General features: G+C 41.5%; 1 protein-coding gene across 1 annotated transcript in view; it reads right to left on the bottom strand.

Annotated features, from left to right (window-relative positions):
- Positions 1–1,491: 1,491 nt before the first annotated feature.
- The window catches only part of CFAP97 (cilia and flagella associated protein 97), a 28,580-nt gene continuing 12,473 nt past the window's right edge, over positions 1,492–17,598 (bottom strand). The window contains exons 3-5 of the mRNA XM_012931391.2: positions 13,035–13,303; positions 3,804–3,954; positions 1,492–1,637 (exon numbers count right to left, since the gene is read on the bottom strand). Coding sequence (XP_012786845.2) covers positions 1,510–1,637; positions 3,804–3,954; positions 13,035–13,303 — 548 coding nt within the window. The 3' untranslated portion in view covers positions 1,492–1,509. The remainder of the gene's footprint in view (positions 1,638–3,803; positions 3,955–13,034; positions 13,304–17,598) is intronic.

The raw sequence follows: 17,598 nt of genomic DNA, 5'->3' as shown, positions 1-17,598 counted from the left end.
AGCAGTAAAAACTCATAGGCAGGTTGTGTTCAAATGATAATTCGTAACTCCACTGTTCCCATACTTTACAATGAGCAAAACCTATGAAATCTGAATTGTTGTTTAGTAAAATGCAATTTAGTTTACTGTTAAAGGTGTTAAGAAAAGCTCAACATATATGCTATAGAACGTGGGCACAAAAAAAGAACAAATCTCTTTAGTGTGGCTATAGACAGAAATTCATACTAAAAAAAGATTCGTTATTTAATATGAACACTTCCCAATACATTCTAAGGACTTTATACCGAAAAGATCCGTAATGAAAAAGTGATAACTATGAAATATTACACTTTGTTGTATGAAGTAAGAGACTACAAACTGATAGAAAATATAGTTATACCGTATTTGTCATTACCAATTCCATCAAGATTTTTGGCCCTTTAAAAAGGACTTTAGGATTCAAACAAATAAACCAAAGTAACACGAGTAAGAAAATTAAAGTGATAATCCCAACACCTGTGTGATTTCCCTTATTATTTATATTTTAGATTTTTTTTCCAGCCCTTACAAACACTGGCTGGAATTTCTAAACATTTCCTTTTTGTTCTGAATCTTCTTTGTTATTACAATACTAAAACACAGCACAATAAGATAACTGATACTAATTCAAACACTGCTCTGGCACTCCTCGGGATCTGCTTGCTGGCTCTTCACAAACTGCTGGAGCTGCCATACTGATTCACTGCGTACTGTCTGCTGCGGAGGAGGCTGCTCTGGTCTGCAGGTAAACTGCTGACAAGGCGGCAGACGGCAGCTCTAAAGGCCACCTCAGCGCTCACAATCACAGCATTGCACCTAAATGCAGAGAAACAGGAGAGAGGGGCTTCTGGCTTGAATTTTCTATTCTGTCTCAATTAGTTTGGAATGGTGAATCCAATTTCTTAAGATCCAACTCCGTGCACTTATACAGGAGTATTAGATACCACTGGCACACCCCAAGGGTTGCCACACACAAGCTTCGCTCTACCTGCTATCAAACCGAAACCAGCCTCATCAAGGAAGTGTGACTCTCCTACCATCAAGTTACAAGTCATGCTACATTAGATCTGAAGCAAAGCAAAAACAAACTCAGCCAAATTTAGGATCTGAACTCACGGTTAAAGCCTAAAAGAAATAAAAAAGGTTTCAGATGAGAACCACAGAGTGAACATGCGATGACATTAATGGACACCATTCTGTCACCTAGACAACCGAAATAACTTCTGTCCTGAGAAAATACTCATGCATACTATCACTTCTCCATTAAATACATATACATTCCATATAAATACATCCTCATTTGAAAAACGCTTTTCACATTAAATTGTCCTCTAGACAATTCTGCACTGAATAACATGCTACAATTTACTGCAAATTTTAAATTGCTTAAAGCAGCATTATAGATGTTTATACAGAGAATTACAGTAATACACAAGGGCATTTATTGAAGAATAAAACTTGTATGAACAACACTTAAAGCGAAGAGAAGGTTTATAACCAAGCTGTACGGACATTAGGGGGTTTAGGCCTCAGCAACAGGCCATTGGGCTTGTCAAATGCCGATCGCTCAGTCTTAGAGCTGAGAGCGCTGGTTGCACTGGAGGTCCTGGAAGCGCCTCCTGAAAACACGAAGAAGAAAGAACTTGGTTTGAACTAGACACACATATGAATGCCTGGCAAGTCCCTCCCACAACTTTGAAGTCCAGACAAGACTTTCTTCCCTATCTCATAGCCTGAGAGGCTAATGCAATGACTCTTGACTAAGAAGGACTTCAGAGTTTCTGTGCAACCTGAAAGTGTAATAACAAACATGGCCAGATTTGGAATTTATTCTTATTTGAAAGTCAGAGTTCCAGAGAAAAGGAGAGCCAGAAAGAGATTCTCCATCTACTAGTCAACTCCTCAAATGGTCAAAGCTGAGCAGATCTGCAGCCAGGAGGCAGGAGCTTCCTCCAGGTCTCCCATGTGGGTGCAGGCGCCCATCCTCCACTGCTCTACCAGGCTATAAACAGGGATCTGGATTAGATGTGGAGCAGCTGGTGCCGCACCACTCAAATTGGCACCCATATGAGATGATGTCACTGCAAGCAGAGCCTAAATGCCCTATGCCACAAAGCTGGCCCCAGATTTGGAGTTTTGATTCATGAAATTTAGTGAAGATAAACATTTTTAAAAGCTTCTCAGGGGCTGGCATTGTGGCACTTGAGGTTAAACTACCACTTTTAAGGTCAGCCTCCCACAAAGGAGTGCTGGTTTGAGTGCTGGCTGCTCTACTTGCAATCCCGTGGTCTGCTAATGTGCCTGAGAAAGCAGGCGAAGATCATTCAAGCGCTTGGACACCACCAACCACAAGGAAACCTAAATGGAGTTCCTGGCTCCTGGTTTCAGCCTGGCCGCCCTAGCCACCAGAGAGTAAATCAGAGGATGGAAGATACCTCTATTCCTCTTGTCTTCCAAATCAATCAATCTCTCTCTCTTTTTTTTAAATCAAAAATAGAGCATTTCTTAAATGTTGCAAGTGAACTATAACAACAATAACAAAAAACTTTTTTGTTTGTACCCCTACTGTGTACACCATGTGCATACTTATTAAATGACTTGTTATATCCAAGGTGCAATATTAAATGTGGGAATTAGAACAAGACCCTCTCTTAGCTATTATCCAAGGAAGCAATGCTTGCAGAATGACTAAATGGAATTACTAGTAGGGCCCAGTGTTGTGGCTCAGCCGGTTAAGTGACCTCCTACAATGCTATCATCTCATGTAAGTTCTGGCTCCAGTCCCGGCTGCTCTCCTTTCAATCCAGCTCCTGTCCAGTGTGCCTAGGAAATCCGTGATGATACCCCATTTTGGCCTCTGTCACCCATGTGGGAGATCAGGACAGAAGTTCTGGGTTCCTGGTTTAAGCCTGGCCTTGCGCTGGTTATTTGTCCATTTGCGGAGTAAACCAGTTGATGGAAGATTTCTCTTTGTCTCTGCTTTTCTGTCCATAACTCTTCCTTTCAAATAAATAGATAATCTTCATACAAAATGAAGTTACTAGTCAGTTAAGTATTTAAGTCTCATATGAACACTAGGAAGCCTGTAGCACTATAAGTGGTTTCAAGTCATCTATTATTAGCTTGTGTGTGTGTGTGTGTGTGTGTGTTTGTGTGTGTATATACACATATACATATACACATATATTTATGGCTTGGATACACACATAAATGTATACACAGATCTCTGCAAAGTGGTCCTTCTAGATGTTGAATACCCTGGCACTAAATGGTCATTCCATTTGTATGTTTTTTTGGGTTCACATCTGACTAAGTGTTTATCTAATCATCTATCATTATCATATCAGAAGTTATTATGCTTGCTAATTCCAAGCATAACAGTTCACTGATTTTTGTTTCTGTTACCTAATGAGAAAGAAAAAGAATACATTATGGCTGGAAGATATTAGCAGTAATTCTTACTAGCCAGAAGGAATGCTCCAACAATTTTGAAAAAAAACACATTCATTTCCTCCTTCTGAAATATTTTTTAATTTCTTCCTTTAATAAAAATTATTCAAATTAAAAGTCTCTCCTCTATAATCCAAGAAATAAATGAAATGTAAACTGAAATGTAAATGAACTCAAGGGAACTAGCACAAAGTAAAACATGCCAGTAAAAAAATAGAATACATTCTAGAAGTTAATTTTCAAACTCTAGAAGAAGTACCTAAGTTATACATATTATTTTTTTAAAAAAGGATAAAAGATACAAACAAGTATAATATCCTGGTGAATCTGCTTACTTAGCGGGCTGTACTGTCCGAGCATGGATCTCACGCGTCTAGAGGCTGGAGCCGGATTGAGATAACCCATGTTGCGGTGGTAATCCATCAGCTGTTCTGAGCGTTTCATGCCAACGGTCGGCTTCACAGCTTCAAGCCTTTTCAGTAAAGCCTTCATTTGAGACAAGCAATTCATTGAAGAATCATTTTTAAGAATGAAAAAGTTTCTAACATTCACTAAATACTCATTAAGTAACAAAGATTTTACACATTAAGAAAAAGTACTCAAAAGACAGACCCCCCACAACACACCCACACTCACACACCCTGCTGCTTTACTCTCTAAATTCCTGCAACGGCCAGGGCAGGGCCAGGCAAGGCCCGAAGCCAGGAACTCAATGCGGAGTTCTTCCACGTGCTGCAGGGACCCAGTCACTTAAATCATTTGAATAATATGCTTTCAGAAAATTTCAAGCGTTTCTGCTTACCCTAAAGTTAACCAAACCACCATTGATTGGATGGTTCATTTTTGGTATAACCTCTCTTCTACTCAACTCTTATAGAAGTTACTCTAAGTTGAAGTAACATATTGGGAATTTTAATGTTGAGTCCAGTGTAAACCTTAAAAATGACCACAAAATATCTATGCTTGTCAATTACGAGGTGGCAACCTTCATTTTGAAAAGACACCAAGGATGGCCATGCAGAGAGCTCTTAGTTTCCCATTAATTTTTAGCAGCACAAATATATTTGCAGTATTTGTACTGTTTTACATACTAATGATCCTGTATAATATTTACTTTTAGGGAGAAAAGCATTAAAGCTTGAAAACCAATTATTGAAGACTATAAAACAGTTAAAAGGATATATAAACTAACTGGCTAAATCAGCACAGTATTCAACATGGGCTTTTCTTTAATATTATTTGGTAAGAGTAGTCTCTAATTTTAGTTACAAATTTTCCTTACATAAAAAGGTGGAAGAATTGCTCTCATCTGATTTTCAGATACCACTGAAAAAGGAATAACTCAGGGAATCGATCTCTAGTTATGTTTTATAATTTATTGAGCAGAACTTTCTCTGAAGCAAAAATGACCTTTACTTCAAATCAGAGTACTGATCTGTATTAAGATTCAAATGTAAAAAATCAGCTTTATGAATTTAGTTACAGACAAGTTTTCTTTACGCAATCTTTTTTTTCTTCTTTGTATTGTGATAAAATGTACATAAAATGTATTATATTGTAGTGTTTAGAATTCCATGGAACAATGAGGCAGTCTGTATTTACACATGGTGAACCACGAGCACCAACCAGTCCAGCACTGTCCCTCACCTCCGCCTCCGGTCCAGGACTGTCCCTCACATCCACCTCCGGTCCAGGACTGCCCCTCACCTCCGCCTCCGGTCCAGCACTGTCCCTCACCTCCGCCTCCGGTCCAGCACTGTCCCTCACCTCCGCCTCCGGTCCAGCACTGTCCCTCACCTCCGCCTCCGGTCCAGCACTGTCCCTCACCTCCGCCTCCGCTCCAGCACTGTCCCTCACCTCCACCTCCGCTCCAGCACTGTCCCTCATCTGTCTCCGGTCCAGCACTGTCCCTCACCTCCACCTCCGCTCCAGGTCCAGCACTGTCCCTCACCTCCGCCTCCGCTCCAGCACTGTCCCTCACCTCCGCCTCCGCTCCAGGTCCAGCACTGTCCCTCACCTCCGCCTCCGCTCCAGGACTGTCCCTCACCTCCACCTCCGCTCCAGCACTGTCCCTCACCTCCACCTCCGCCTCCGCTCCAGGTCCAGCACTGTCCCTCACCTCCGCTCCAGCACTGTCCCTCACCTCCGCCTCCGCTCCAGGTCCAGCACTGTCCCTCACCTCCGCCTCCGCTCCAGCACTGTCCCTCACCTCCGCCTCCGCTCCAGCACTGTCCCTCACCTCTGCCTCCACTCCTATCAGCTTTACCTCCTCCTCTTCACTCTGAGGCTCCATTCCCAGCATTCCTCAGCAATTCCAAAGGGCTAGAAGCTGGTACAATTGTCCAGAACATTCTGGCTTAGTAATGGAGGGAGTTGTTCACCTTCACTCCTTCAACCTAAAATGCCCCTTTTCTCAGTTTTCTTAGAAGAGTCCTACTGAAGTCTTACCGAACTAGAGCTAGTGGCTCTGTTTGCTGAGCAAGAATTACATGATTTAAAAAACCTTCCGATTGTGAAGATTATGGCTCTTCTACTTTTGTTGACAAAGGAACTGAATTAAGGAACCTAAGCCTCCAGAGAGTCTATCGTTGGTACTTGCAATTGATAATCGTGTGAGAAGTCTCCCATGTATCACTGATTACCTCATTAACTCCTCATCAAGCTGTGTGTGGAGGGGGAAGCACAGGATGGGAAACTTGCTATTAGTTTCATGAGTGTGGTTACCAATACCGTACTGATATTTCCTTTACATTGGGAAGTATTCCTTTTGGAAAGAAAATTAACCTAGTTTATATCCCCTCATCTTTCGGTATGAAAAATAATGTGTACATGATTTCTACAGCTGTTAGCACAGGCAAACTGCTTTATTTGTAAGCAAGAATTCTGAAAGGCTGTAAAACAGAAAACAGGCGTCCTACACGCAGAGCAAATCAAACCACGGCTCTTCCTGGTTTCTCACAGCTAGTTACATGTCTTCATTTTGCTTTCTTCTCTGGAAGGAAACACGAGGTGTAACTAGACAGGGAAAACTGTACTAAGCAAATTAAAAATTATTTCAAGATTTAAAAGATACTAATTAGTACATTAACACTGACACCACATTTCAGATCTACTACAAACCTTCATCTTTGTGACAATACATCCCTCTCCATCTTGTCATTCTGTATGATTTTTAAAATTAATCAGCAAAGAAGATTTAGTTTCTATTTATTTATTTATTTTTTTTAAGATTTATTACTATTGGAAAGCCAGATATACAGAGAGGAGGAGAGACAGAGAGGAAGATCTTCCATCCGATGATTCACTCCCCAAGTGAGCCGCAACGGGCCGATGCGCGCCGATCCGATGCCGGGAACCAGGAACCTCTTCCGGGTCTCCCACGCGGGTGCAGGGTCCCAATGCATTGGGCCGTCCTCGACTGCTTTCCCAGGCCACAAGCAGGGAGCTGGATGGGAAGTGGAGCTGCCGGGATTAGAACCGGCGCCCATATGGGATCCTGGGGCTTTCAAGGTGAGGACTTTAGCCACTAGGCCACGCTGCCGGGCCCTCTATTTAACGTTTTACAGAATTTTCTAAATGTATACATGAAGATACCCTCACTTTAAAAAATATTTTAACATGGAAGCTCCTCAGTGGAAAGACTATATAGTCCACTCCACTGTCCACTTTTTCTAGATTTATAGTTGACAGGGGTCAGCATAGTGCTGCCTGGTACACAGCTGTGCCATATGGGTGCTGTCTCAAGGCCCAGCTCAAGCTCCCTGCTTTGGGGTGGGAAAACCAGCAGCCAAGGGTGCAAGTGTGGGGGCCCCTGCAACTACTTGGGGGACCTGGGAGATGCTCCTGGCTCTGGCCTTAGGCTGGCTCAGCCCCAGCCACTGTGACCATTTGTGTTTTCCTTTCCCTCTGTAACTCTGAATCTAAAAAAAGACTTTTAAAAGAAAAAGGGAAAAAAGATTACTACTGGCTATGTTTATAATATAGGTGTTGTACACTTGTACATGTCCTCCTTGCAGGCTTTACCCTCTGCACTCCTGCAGGTATCCTACTGCCCCCCAGCTGCCTCAGCTACTTCCCTCAGCCAACATCTCTTCCCTCACATCTGAGAAAACGTGTGTGGCTGTAATTTTTTCCCTCATAATAGAGTTATTTTTGATAATGTTTGCACAGTTGAGAAGGTCGCAAGCCCATGTGAACCATGATTAGGATGGGAGGGTCAGGGACTGGGGAAGGGATGAGAAAGCTGCTGCCAATCTTTCCATCTTTTAAAATGAAATAATCTTCTAATTAAAGGGTAAACAGGAACAATAAACTAGTATCTATTTCTGAATATTATTATTCCTTTTCAGAAAAATAAAATTCATGTGATGTTCACACAAAGGTAATAAGTGCTGTGATGTTCAAGAATTAAGCCACAGCCTACAATATCAGCATCCCGTATGGGTGCTGGTTCAAATCCTGGCTACTCCAGTTCTGATCCACTTCCCTGCTTGTGGCCTGGGAAGCCGTGGAAGATGGCTCAAGAGACTGGGCCCTTGCAGCCACACGGGAGACCAGTGAAGTTCCTGACTCCTGGCTTCAGCTTGCCTAGCCCTGACTGCAGCGAACTGGGGAGTGAACAAGCAAATGAAAGGTGCCTTCCCCTGACCCCCTGCACCTCTCTCTCTAATTCTGCCTTTAAAATGAATAAATACATTGTAAAAGAGCACTGTTTAAATGAAAATATTTCAAAATTTATGAATTGCAACACCAGTAATTTGGCCAAATTCTACTGACTCTATATGGAGCAAGCACGCCCTCTACTGGACCTTTTCTTTATTTCCTTGATGTTTATTTGGGTGATACCTGCTAATTGAGGTAAAATACTGAGGTTCTCCAGCTTCACCAGAAGGACAGATAAACACCAGTATATTGCAAATGCCTTGATTTTACACACTGTCTTTGCAGTCCTCGGCACAGCACTACTTCCTGGCCTTGGATTATCTGCATCTAAATAGCCTCTGAATTGCAATTTGGGTAGTGTGAGAGCAGTAAAAAATAAATGATTTGACTGTCTCACCCATCAGCCATCTGAACCTGTCTCTGTCACAGGACGTTGGGCAAATAACAGAATCCAAATCATAAAGATTATAAAGTAATGGATCCTCTTTGTGTGGTACATCTGACCCAAAAATAATCACAGAAATGTTTCTCACCATGTCTGCCTGTATAAGTGCTTTAAATATAAGCATTCTACTAAACTTATTAAAAAGTATATGGGGGAGTAGGTGTTGTGGCACATGTTAATCTTGCCTTATCTAAGTGCTGGGATTTGTGTCTCATGAAGTTTTGGCTTCCTGGCTTCAGCCTGCCCATTTCCAGCTGTTACAAGCATTTTAAGAGTGAACTAATGGAAAATGAGTCAGTTACTTCTGAGACAGTATCAGGTGAGCCTTATTTCTGTTTACAAAATGAGAAGTTAAAACCTAATAAATGCTGTTTCGTAAAAAAAAAATAATGTTTATTTTCCTGTTTAGCTTTTAAAACTACTTATCCATTTATTTGAAAGGCAAAATCACAAAGAGGGAGGGGCACAGCGAGTACGTTCACCTGCTGGCTCACTCCCAAATGGCCACAATGTCTGAGGCTGGGCCTGGCCAAAGCCAAGGGCCTTTCTAGGTCTTCCATGTGGGTGGCAGGAGCCCAAGCACCTGGGCCATCTTCCACTGCTTTCCTAGGTGCATTAGCAAGCAGTTTGGTTAGGAGTGATGTGGCAGGGACTCAGGACTAAACTAGCATCCTCACGGGATGCCGGCACTGCAGCAGGTGGCTTAGTACACAATGCAAGACTTTCAGCCCTCTTGTGTAGTGTTAAGTCACTTTTTCACTTCCATGTCAATTGGTTTTCGATTCTACAGTTGTACTTGGACACTAATAGTTACATGTGATTTCAGAGCACCCAAAATGCTGTCAATCCCAACTAAGATGAATAATCAAAAGACACAAAAATGTTCTTGTACATCTCCAAAATTCTCACTAATAGTTCACATTGACTACAGGCTAAAAGACTTTCAATTTTGAATTATTCAACAAAACAAAAGTCTGTCTGTTTGACTTGTTCATTTATGTATTTTAATGATTTTTATTTATTTTTATTTGGAAAGCAGATTCTACAGATAGAGATCTTCCATCCCCTGTTAACTCCCCAAATGGCCACTACAGCAGGAGCTGATCCAAAGCTGGGAGCCAGAAGCATCGTTTGGGTCTCCCACATACATGCAAGGGTCCAAGGGCTTGAGCCATCCTCTGCTGCCTTCCCCGGTCATTAGTGGGGAACTGGACCAGAATTAGAGCGGTCTAAACATTGACTGGCATATCCCTCTGGGATGCTGGTGCTTGCAGGAGGATCAGGTTGCTACATCCTGGTAGCCCCCATTTTTTTTCTTCTTTTATTTTGTGTGGGGTAGGGGAGAGAGAAACACACACACACACACACACACACACACACACACACACACACTCACACACACAAAGACAGAATATATTCCTATCCCTAGATTCATTCCCCAAATACCTGTAAAGGCTAGGGTTAGGCTGAAGACAATGAAACACAAGGGGCTGGAACTAAATCCCAACCTGCTGTGCAGGCGGCTGGGATCCAACCAGAGTCACTACTGCTGCCTCCCAGGGTCTACACCAGGACAAAGCTACAGCCAGGAACTGGAAGCAAGCATGCGACCCTAGCACCCTGACCGGAAATGTGGGCATCTTTAAAAGCTAGACCAAACGCCCACACCTCCTTAACTTCTCTCACGTGGCTACTAGAAAATCTAAAATTACACATGTGACACATCACATTTCTGCTTCAGACTTATCAAATAAGATCTTACTATCAAATGGTGAAAAATGTTCACATATACAAAACAGTACATATATAAAGCAAAAAAGAACAAAATACTGGTAGTTTTCTGATTATAATAGAAGAAACACACAACTGATCTAGAGAATAATAGAACCTGTAAGCAGAAGGTGTTGATGGCTTTGCCCTGTAAGCACACATAACAGCCAGTACACATTAATGGCTTCAGCTTCTCAAAAGTAAGCCTCTTTTGTGGTCCAGGAGGTTAAGTTGCCACTTACAATGACAGCATCTCTGATCGAGCCCGAGATGCTTTGCTTCTGACCCAATTCCCTGCTAACACATCTGGAAGGCAGTGGATGACGGCCCAAGTGCTTGGACCCAATACCCATATGGGAGACACATGAAAAGTTCTGGATCCTGGCTTCAGCCTGATCCAGCCCTGACTACTGTGGCCATTTGGGGAGTGAAAAAGCAGACGGAGGGCATGGTGCGGTAGCCTAGTGGTTAAAGTCCTCACCTTACACGTGCTATGATCCCATATGGGCAGCCAGTTCTAATCCCGGTGGCTCCACTTTCCATCCAGCTCCCTGCTTGTGGCCTGGGAAAGCAGTCGAGGATGGCCCAAAGCCATGGGACCCTGCACCCACTTGGGAATCCCAGGGAAGGCTCCTGGCCCCTGCCTTCAGATAGGCTCAGCTCTGGCTGTTGCAGTCACTTGGGGAGTGAATCAAAGGATGGAAGATTTCCTCTCTGCTTCTCTTCCTCTCTGTATATCTGCCTTTCCAATAAAAATAAATCTTTGAAAAAAAAAAGATGAAAGATCTTTCTCTCCTTTTCTGTCAATCTTTCAAATAAATAAATGTCTTTTAAAAAAAATAAACCCAGGTTCTTTATAAACGTACACAGAGAATTAAAAGCAGGAGCTTGGGACAATTGTTTGTCAGTGCTTCTGTAGCTTATTTCACCATACTAAAGGAAGAGTAGATATCAAAATGTGTTGTATGCCTACAACGGAATATTGTTCAGCTGTAAAAAAAAAAAAAAATGAAGCACCAAACATGCTTCAACATGGCTGAACCTTAAAGTCATTATGCTAGTAGGTCATTCTACAGAGGGTTTCTGAGCTGTAAAAACAAAGGCTATGAAAAAACACTGACTTTCTCCCCAGGATGACATAGTCATCCAAAATCTTGTTCACAATTATGACATAACCCAACACTGGTATGAGAAACCAATGTCTGAAAATCTTACAACCAAATTCGTAAGACTGGAGGCTTTCGTGGGCTGTGGGGAAGGCAGAATGGAGAGTTATTTAAAAGGTGCAGAGTTTTTTAAATGAGGTGGTGAAAAAATTTAGAAATAGTGGTGGTGATAATTGTCTGACACTAAGAAAGCCCTTAATTGCACTGAAGATAGTTAAAATGGCAACTTCTGTAACGCACTTTACTATAAACTAATTACACACTAAATCCAACTGAACTATACACTTTAGATGGACACGGCATGTGAATTATAATTCAGTAAAGCTGTTTTTAAAAGTGATCCACAAGGCCAGGTGCAGTAGCCTAGCAGCTAAAGTCCTTGCCTTGAACGTGCCAGGATCCCATATGGGTGCTGGTTCTAATCCCAGCAGTCCCACTTCCCATCCAGCTCCCTGCTTGTGGTCTGGGAAAGCAGTCAAGGATGTCCCAGAGCCTTGGGACTCTGCACCTGCATGAGAGACCTGGAAGAAGCTCCGGGCTCCTGGCTTTGGATTGGCTCAGCTCCGGGCGCTGTGGCCGCTTTGGGCGTGAATCATCAGACAGAAAGATCTTCCTCTTTGTCTTTCCTCATCTTGGTATATCTGACTTTCCAATAAAAATAAATAAATCTTAAAAAGAAAAAAAGTAATCCTGGCTCTGCCCCCTGCAGACCAACTCTGAGCAGTTTCTCTCCATAACAGTAACTATGTCACAGTTGCTATGGTGAGCCAATGACCTAACATTTAAAACAGTATAAATTATATAGCTGTTTATTCAATAAAACAGGCTTTACTAGCCAAGTTAGGAAGCACAAACAAAAAGTAAACCCAGGGACTGGCACGCTGGTACACAGAGCTAATCCTCTGTCCTCTGGTGGCAGTATCCCATATAGGCACCAGCTCATGTCTCCGCTTCTTAACGTAAGATCCAGCTCTCTGCTTGTGTCCTGAGAAGGCAGTGGAGGACAGTGGGCTCCCAAACCCACGTGGGAGACTCAGAGAAAGCTCCTGGCTCTGGACTGGCTCAGTCTGGCCATTGCGGCCATTTGTCGAGTGAACCAGCAGAGGGAAAACCCCCGTCTCTCCTTCTCTCCATATAAAATCTGTCATTCAAATAAAAACAAATCTTTTTTAAAAAGTGAATCAAATGTCTGACATACAGTGATATCGTTTTCACAAAACATGAATTTTGAATATTTCTAATGTGAGGTGCCAGAACTATCATTTAGCCCACCACCCGCTAGCTTTATTTCAGCTTGCTTTATTGCTGTTATTATTTGCCACATGCAGGCTAATTTTCTTGAAGGGCTTAAGAAGACAGAGTTTTCTGGTTTTTTTGGGGGGGAGGGGGTGAATATGCTATCCCAGTTCCCCAACTACTATGGTGATGGAAACAAAGAACTTTTGTCTCTCCTCCATTCTTTCTGTCATTATGCCTTTCAAACAAAAAGAAATCAATCTTTAAAAAGAATGTTTGTGACTTACCAAATTCTCTCTTTCAATCCTCTGCTGTTCCCTCTGCCTGTTGAGAGCACTATGATACAGTTTTGGGGGATGACCCACTGCTCTTCTGGGAACTGTACTTTTGTTTCCTGGTTTTTCAGCCTGTCTTGACAGTTCTTTCAAAAGCCTCTGATTTTCTTGATCGATCTGCCTCACTTCTTCTCTTGAGAAAGAGTAGTTCTTCCTAGGTACTACTGCAGGCTGCTCAAAGTGATGTTTTTGTGGTCCCTTTTTATCCAACTGTAGAAAAGCTATAGAAGTGAACACAGAAAATGGCTAAACAAAACGGCTATGATAGCACATGCTTTAACCTTTAAAAAATATGAACTGTATTAATTTATGAAAGACGAGTATAAAATAATGCTGATAGTTTAGAGATTATAACCATGTATGAAATACTTGAAAGTAGCTTAAACATTAACACTCACCAGTTTCTTTAGATAAAAAAGCTACTAGCAAACTGACAACACTATCTTAACAAATGAACATGGTATTGGTTCTTGGGTAGGTATAATTTACGTAAAATCACTTTGATGTGTCTTATATCTCTCTATGGCAATATAATGCTTGCGGAAGTTAGAAGCCTTAGATTGTGCATCAATTTAACAATTTAGGTGTAGTTTTTGTTAGTTGGAGGGCACGGTTAAAGGAAATGTCCCCAGGATGAATGCTGTGATGCACTGGGTTCAGCCAGTTTGCTGATTCTGGCAGCCCGGACTCTACACTGGAGTACCTGTTTTGAGTCCTGGCTGCTCTGCTTCTTATCCAGCTCCTTGCTAACAGCCCAGGAAAGGAAAAAAATGGTACTTGCCACCCATGTGGGAGACCTGGATGAACTTCCTGGCTCTTGGCTGTAGCCTGGGTCAGTCCTGGCCATTGTGGGCAACTGGGGAATGAAGTGTAGATAGATTTCACTCTAACTCTGCCTCTCAAAGAAATAAACAAATCTTAAAAAAAAAAATCAAAATGGTCCTACTCTATATAAATAATTTTAGCCAAAAATATTTTACATAATATGGCTATCAAAAATTCTTTTACCAATGTAGTTCACTTAAAATTTCCATTTTGTAGCAATTTTCTTAAGTGTAATTATCATGGATCATTTATGAAAAGCTTCTCAATATCCTAAGATTGCTGTTTCAGGTTCAGTACATGCTAAAAATTATATCAGGTGGACAAGTATATTTAATTTTTAAAAATAATATAATTTTTTAAAGTTTGAAAGATCTGTTATCTTTTCAGAAGTTTATTTATTTGGAAGGCAGAAAGATAGGGAAGGATCTTCCATCCTCTGGCTCACTCACCAAATGCTCCCTACAGCCAGGGCGGGGGCCAAAGCTGACACACAAATCCAACCTTGTCTCGCTCCTGGGGGCAGGGAGCCAATCACCCCCACCTCTTAGGTGACACTGCAGCTGAACTGGACGCAGAGCCAGGATTCAAACGCAGGTATTTCAATACATGACATGTGGGTCTCAAGGGTGGCCTCTGCTGGGCCGAATACCCATCCCTACTATACTTTATAAAGTTACCATAATTTGTTTTTACTTAACTATGTCAATTCTTTTTAGATATTCAGCATTTGTGATGTCAAAGCACACACTTTAAAGGGAAGAGGCACTTTTATTTTCATTAAACTAAGGATTGCACCATTTGGTTCAGGTCTACTAAATTCTACTTCCCTACATTTAGACTGAAGACTACAAAAGATTCCAGAAGCTTAAGAATAATTATTAATTAGGGGCCCGGCGGCGTGGCCTAGCGGCTAAAGTCCTCGCCTTGAAAGCCCCGGGATCCCATATGGGCGCCGGTTCTAATCCCGGTGGCTCCACTTCCTATCCAGCTCCCTGCTTGTGGCCTGGGAAAACAGTTGAGGACGGCCCAATGCATTGGGACCCTGCACCCGCGTGGGAGACCCGGAAGAGGTTCCTGGTTCCCGGCTTCGGATCAGCGCGCACCGGCCCGTTGCGGCTCACTTGGGGAGTGAATCATCGGATGGAAGATCTTCCTCTCTGTCTCTCCTCCTCTCTGTATATCTGACTTTGCAATAAAATAAATAAATCTTAAAAAAAAAAAAAAAAAGAATAATTATTAACAGTTGTTTCCTGATACAAAAAATTAGGAAATTAATGGTTAATAACTTGTTGAAAAGTACACCAAGTCATTGGAAAACCTGAATGAGAACACATTTTGAAAGATATAAATATGCTGTACAAATTAAATTACCCTGCTCCCATTTTGTAGAATTTAATAAGCCTTCTAGATTAAGTTAGCTCTATATAAAGCCTTATGAAATTAAATTCTGAGAGAAATTATAAGTAAGCTCATTTTTCCTAATATTTAAATGAAATATAAGGCAATAACACAAAAAATTGGATTCATCTAAAAATACTAGCATTTTTGTTCTCCTTGACAGAATATAGAGTATTCATGTAAATATATATCAAGTATAGCTATCCCATTGTCCTGCAATGTTTCCTTACTTTGGTATAATGCTATATGGTTTATACAGTTTAGTATATGGCAACCTCAAACATAGGACTGATTAATTTTCTGAGAAAATCTTAAAAAATGCTTAATTTGATTAAACTTTCAGTGATACAGATTATTTATATAAAAATGCACATATTTAAAATACTATTTTTCCTTTATTTAAAATTTTTATTCACTTTTAAAGGCAGAAACAATGAGACAGATTTCCTATCTGCTACTTCACTCCCCAAATACCTGCCGCTGCAGAAGGTGGTCAGGTGCAATCCAGGAACTGAGAACTTAACTGGATTTCCCATGTGGGTAGCAAGGAGCCAATCAACTGGGCCATTCCCTGTTGCCTCCCAGAGTGTGCACCAGCAGTGTCAGAAATGCAGTGGACCAGCGACTTGAACCCATGCATTTTGATATGGGATGCAGCTCTCCAAAGTAGCACCTTAATTAACCACTGTGCCAAATGTCTGCTCCCTCTGGTTTTTAATTCAGTAGTTTACTCATTCTCTTCATTATTTAAGTCAATGTAAGTGTGCACCAACCCAAGGCACTTTTTAAGTCATCTGTCACTGTTTCAGTATCTAAGCTATTGGAGATACAGCAGGATTTAAAGAATTCGTGTATGTGGGGTGAGTGAGTGGCGCAGCATCTAAGACTCCTACAACAGTTAAGCCAGCACTTGGGTTTGGGCCCTTGGGCTTTGGTCTGGGTTACAGCTCCTTTTCCTCCTATTGAGTACCCTGGGAGTAACAGGTTACAGCTCAGGGTCCTGAGTTCCCGAGGATTGAGTTCCTGGCTCCTGGCTTTAACCAGACCCAGTTGTGGCTATTGTAGGTAGTCTGAGAGTAAACCAGAGGATGGGAGAGCTCTTTCTCTGCCTTTCACATGAATATAATTAAGCAAAAAAGAAAATTTAATCCAAGTGTGATGCTATCATTGGAAACTTTATCCCATGTTGTATCAAGCCCTTATTTATATAAGTTCTTTAAAAAATATATTGTAGGTATAGTCATGAATCCTATTCTTTTCATGATTTCTATTTTTTAAAAGTGGCATAACTGCACAGATTAGTTTTTAACATTGTTTATCTGTGACCAATTAGGCCATAACTCAAGGAAGAATAACTAAACATACAACATTTCTTTATATTGTTTATTAATAACTTGTTGGATGAGAAATTCTGTGACATTTGTCCTGCTCCCTTCCTTTGAATCTGGGAAGGCTTGTAGGGCCAAAGTGATAATAAGCTATTTTCAAGCATTAATAAAAGAAGCAGTTTTCCCTAACCCCCTGTTTGCTGGAACACTTAGCTTGGAGCCATGAACCACCACACATGTTCAATTACCCTGAGTTTGCCATGCTGTGAATTCATTAAACCTCATAAAGAGGCTGGGTGTAGGCTATTTGATCATGGTCTTCAAGCCGTATCAGGCTGCTGCTTTTCCTAACTAAATTTTCTACTGATTTGTTAAAAGAACACAAGTAATGCATACAAAACATGGGGCCAGGAGATATTACTAATCTAAACCACACAGTACTAGTTTTGAGACAAGTTGGCAATCATGGCCGGAAGGGCCCTGAAAAGATTGCTGACCAAGTTGCCTGTGGCAACAATGAAAACAGAACAAATGCCAATTACACCAGTGGATCTGTCTAAGCAGATCGCCATGCAGAACAGTGTAAGCAACAATGGATTAATCCACAATAAGACAGAATAGAAAGAGATAAGGTTAAAAAAAAAAGGAACTAAGTTTTCAAGCAAAAAATCAGAGAACAAAATGAAATCCATCCAGATTTATGGGGTTCAAAAATAAAATGACTCATCATCCCTAGGCTCTCCCAGAAGATTCCCAAGGTTCTCCAGGAGCTGTGAGGGAGGGGCCAAGCATGCCCGGGGGTCTCAGCTGCACTTGGGCCTGATTTCAGATTCTCAGTCTTGGGTAGGCAGCATCTCTAGAAAGACAAGTATTTTTGCATATGGAAAGAAAATGAGGCTAGAATTTAGACTGATGAATTTTTAAGGTATGTCCTTAAACTGATACTCCCATTAAGAAGAGTCTGT

The sequence above is a fragment of the Ochotona princeps genome, chromosome 11, assembly GCF_030435755.1.
Source record: "Ochotona princeps isolate mOchPri1 chromosome 11, mOchPri1.hap1, whole genome shotgun sequence".
Lineage (NCBI taxonomy): Eukaryota > Metazoa > Chordata > Mammalia > Lagomorpha > Ochotonidae > Ochotona > Ochotona princeps.
The sequence above is the reverse complement of the archived record's forward strand: the minus strand, read 5'-3'. Positions and strand labels throughout refer to the sequence as shown.